Source organism: Patella vulgata, chromosome 1 (genome assembly GCF_932274485.2).
Source record: "Patella vulgata chromosome 1, xgPatVulg1.2, whole genome shotgun sequence".
NCBI lineage: Eukaryota > Metazoa > Mollusca > Gastropoda > Patellidae > Patella > Patella vulgata.
In genome coordinates this window covers 71,186,932-71,191,461 of record NC_065879.2, presented here as the reverse complement: position 1 = coordinate 71,191,461, position 4,530 = coordinate 71,186,932, and the positions used below count along the sequence as shown (strand labels likewise).

Below are 4,530 nucleotides of genomic sequence, written 5' to 3'. Positions count from 1 at the left end.
AATAGTATATTTCAGCAAATAGAGAGGGTAAAATTATAATTTTTCTAAGATATACTATAGGGTTTTCCGATGAAATGGAGGGTTGAAGGGGAAATAGACATACAAATTTTGATTTAAGAAACAGTTATTTAGATAGAGTGTTAAAAGTATAAAAATTGTATTTTAAAATTTCTTTATTCATAGAAAAAGTCAACTGAGCGCAGGAACTTTCGAACATAGTAGTTACAGTATGCAGGGATGGGGTGTTTGTTTTTTTTTGGGGGGGGGGGGGGGCGTTACTGAAACTTTTGCCCTGGGGCGCTACAAAGGCTTGTGAGTGCCCTGTCCGAAAGGGACCCGATCAATAAGTTATAACTTATGTTTACGGGGGTATTGTAAAGTTCACGTTGGTTTCGAGTGTCGCCTTCCAACCTCGTTGGTTTTCTCCGGGTCCTCCGGTTTCCTCCCACTGCTAAAGACCCCTACGCGCAAGCGAATTACTGAAATAAAATTAAACTATATGTTTGTTCCGAAATGACCTAGTTTGTGTCGAGTTGACGTTAAACCCCATCTCTCTCTCTCTCTCTCTCTCTCTCTCTCTCTCTCTCTCTCTCTCTCTCTCTCTCTCTCTCTCTTTTCAAATTAGTCTTTTGTCGACCGATGATAATTTCATTTATTCACACGTGACAAATAATACATAAATAAACGCATTGTGAGTGACTTGATCTGGATGCTTCCTTGTCAGTAGTAAGTTCTGGGGGAATGCACTACACACTAAAAATAAAACAAGACAAATCTACGGAAAAGACGCAATATACAGAAATCCCAATTAGCAAACGCGCATATCAATCATTTCAAGTGAATGAATCCGAGGCCTAGAATGTTACAGATACATGTCACACCACTGATGCTATCTTTAAGTGGCACATTCGATGTGCATGTTTATCTGTGGTTAAGTCAGCATTAGTTAAATATCGTTCAAAACGGATATCTTCAACCACGAAGTAAATATTAATTCATTCATTCTTTCAGGAATTACTGTCCCTTTTATGAGTCACTCGGGATGTAAAATCCCAGTCTAATAAACAGATACAACTACACGTAGAATTTAAAAAATGGACGCCAGTGACCCCAGCGGCCAGACAAGAACAAAGGAACATTTTTTGAATTAATAAGACGCACCGTGATATTAAATTAAAACTTGGATCGGCCTGCTTTAAAAAAATGTCTTGGATATAATAAAATATACTTCAGTAGAAAAAAATAATCCACGAAAGGTTAACAACATCTAAAGTCAGAGTACGGTACTGGTGTGGCGCGGCGCTTGCCTAATTATTTATGTTATATGGTACGACTGTATCACAAATAAAACACAAATATGGTAATTATAACTGATAATTAACATGGATTCAGTGAATTTTCTCAGTATCCACTTTGTCGGCGATATCACTTCTCACTTATCAACGAAAAATGATCTCAGTCTCAATTCACAGAAAAGCCCCACCCACCCTAAAACCTGTGGAGTGTATTTATCCAAGCCCCGCTTGGCATGGAAGGCGTCCGCATAAACTAACAATGTTACCTATTTTGAGTCTAAACATAATCTGAGCCGTAGCCACGGCAAAACAGCAATAGGCTATATAGGTTAAATCCCGCTGATAGGTGACGGACACCTGTATTATACAGGGCAAAATCACAACACCTGTATTACAATGTACCATTACAATTTACATGTACATTATAATTAATTTCTTTTTTCTCAGGAAACTAATAATCCAGAAGTTCAAACTTTACATCAGTGTGTAGTTTGTGATGAAATGTTTCAACAATACAGTGATCTTGAAGACCACAACAAAATACATGTTAAAGATGAGAAAACTGATGCAACCGACTTGGATGAATATGGTCATATACCTGTACAGTTTGATGGGGAGAAAACTGTGAATGATAACAAAACATTACATCATTGCAAATTGTGTGATGAAACATTTAAATTATACTCTGATTTAGAGATACATTGTGAAAATCATGCGATAGAAGAGGAGTCTATTTCAAGTGAGTCTATTTCAAATAAAACTCAACAAAGTCAGCCACTTGATGAGAATCAGTTAGAAAACAATTCAAAGATAAATGTACATATAAAAGAAGAAAAAACTGAAGATATTAAAACGTATCATTGTAAATTGTGCAATGATCGCTTTGAATTCTACGCCGACTTAGAGAAACATTGCAAGATACATATAAAAGACGAGGACAATGGGGACCCCATAGCAAGTACATCATCTCAATGTAAAGTTAGTAATGAGAGTCTTGACCAAGAAATACCTCCTATAGCAAATTCAAATGATTCAAATAATAAATCTAGTCGACCTACTAGGAGTAGAGGAACTGCTAAAATTAAATCTGTTCCTACATGTGAACTTTGCGGCAGAACATTTACCCAGCAAAGTAGTCTTAAAACTCACATGTCAATACATACTGGAGAAAAACCCTTTCAATGTGGTGTTTGTGGGAAATCATTTAATCAGAATAAGCGTTTAGAAGGTCACATGAGAACTCATACCGGTGAGAAACCCTATAAATGTGAAGTATGTGGAAACACATTTGCATTAAACAGTAGTCTGCGTCACCACAAACGAACTCATACTGGAGAGAAGCCATTTAGATGTGATGTTTGTAGTCGACCATTTAGTCGAAATTGTCTTTTGAAACAGCATATGAGGATTCATACGGGAGAAAAACCGTATAATTGTCTTATTTGTGGTAAATGGTTTCGACACAGTCATTATTTACAGACACATATAAAACTTCATTCGAAACAGAAATCTCCCCGAGGTCGTGCTGCCAAGAAAGCAGAAGAAACAAAAGCTAAAGAAGAATCCAGCAGCAGTTCTTATGCTATACAAAACTGGTCTTATATCTAGATGTCATCATTTGATTTCAATAATTTTGATTCACTTCACTTACTGTTACTTAAAAAGTCAAAATCAAAATATATTCCTTTGATGTCGTACTTACATAGCCAGCCAGTGATTGAAGACTATATCCATACTAGTGTGAAAACTGTATTTGTTGCTGAAACTATTGTGATGAGGAAATTCTTGCTATATCAAAAAGTATTTTTACATGTAAAGCAGCTTTTTATTTTTGTTACTTACATGTACATATAGCATCCGCTGAATGGGATTATAATATTACAAGAACACTATGCTGTACATGTAGAGTTAATCTCTTCATCTGCCAAAGGTGCAGCCTGGTTTCCCAATGTTAGTGGTTCAAGTTAGAACGAAATACCACGGTCTTGTGTACACATTGGTGTGTACGTTAAAGAACCCTTGTCAGTTTAGTACTCAATGAACAGTAAGTGGAAAAGTAGCTGTCCAGCCATTTGCCAAAATAGAGGTGAACAATATAGTTTACTTTTTATTTTACATGTACATGTATCTATTTGAAAATTTATAAATTATTTTGGGCATTGATGTTATTTTTGCAGTTAAAAGTACAAGTACTGTAATATTCATTTATATGTATAATTCTTGTAGTGCATCATTTGCATCTTGAAGCTGAATGAGCTAAGATCAATGATTAATTGTAACATAATAAAATTATTTCATGAATTTTCATTTCTTAAAGATGCATTATGAAGAGCTGGTTGTTCTTCCTATAAATGTTCAAAAATAGATAATAAAAAATGGAGATATTGAAAATTACTTTATTCCGAGCAAATATAGAAGTATTTGCAGTTTGGAAAGGGGAGATGAAGCGTAGATTGTTTATTGTAAACCAAACGGTATTAGATAATCTAGACTAATTTCAAAATCTTGCAGGTTTTTCAATCTCTGCCATCATATGGTCTAGAAAGTTATTATGCCTATGCTTGTCATGTGAATAAATATCTAAATTATAGTTTATATAACATTTGAAGCCAAAATAAAGTTTTACAAAAGGCATTCATGTATTTATATGTAGCTCTTAGTTACATACACATTATGCATCTTTAAAGGATTTTTAAGTTACCATAATGGGGGAAACAAGCCATATTTCAAAATGTAAAAAAAAATATTATTTTACCATAATACTGTACTTGTACTAGAATATGCCTACTTCGTATGGATATAATACATGTATTGGAGGTGGGGAAAGTACCTTTGATAAGGTATTTGAAGGACTTTTATTTCCTGGTATGTAGTACATGTTACTATGTACCTTTTACCGATGTGTATATGTATATACATGTATTGCAGTTCAAATACATGTCTAACTGTAATATGTTGTTTTGTGATATCAGGCTTGTCATTGATATTCATTATTATATTGTTTGTTTTGTTGAGTAGCCAATAAATTTAAGATTATGCTAACATAAATGCCTGCATGGTAACTTGGTTCATATTTATGTTGATAAACTAGGGTAGCCAAAAGGACTGTAAACCTGAAATCATTTAACATTATACCCCTGCTATTTATATTGCCATCACCCTTGTTTGCTGGTCACAATTTCTGGTGAACACTCTACAGACTGCATATATATCATTCATTGTTTTTTAAATTTAA

The 4,530-nt window shown here is 34.4% G+C and overlaps 1 protein-coding gene across 1 annotated transcript; it reads left to right on the top strand.

The window, feature by feature from the left end:
- The first annotated feature begins 1,105 nt into the window (after positions 1 to 1,105).
- Positions 1,106 to 4,329, top strand: LOC126815883 (zinc finger protein 235). Its single transcript, XM_050541911.1, has 2 exons — positions 1,106 to 1,360; positions 1,743 to 4,329. The coding sequence occupies exons 1-2, from the start codon at positions 1,358 to 1,360 to the stop codon at positions 2,901 to 2,903; spliced, it is 1,164 nt and encodes a 387-aa protein (XP_050397868.1). The 5' UTR covers positions 1,106 to 1,357; the 3' UTR covers positions 2,904 to 4,329.
- Positions 4,330 to 4,530: the final 201 nt, after the last annotated feature.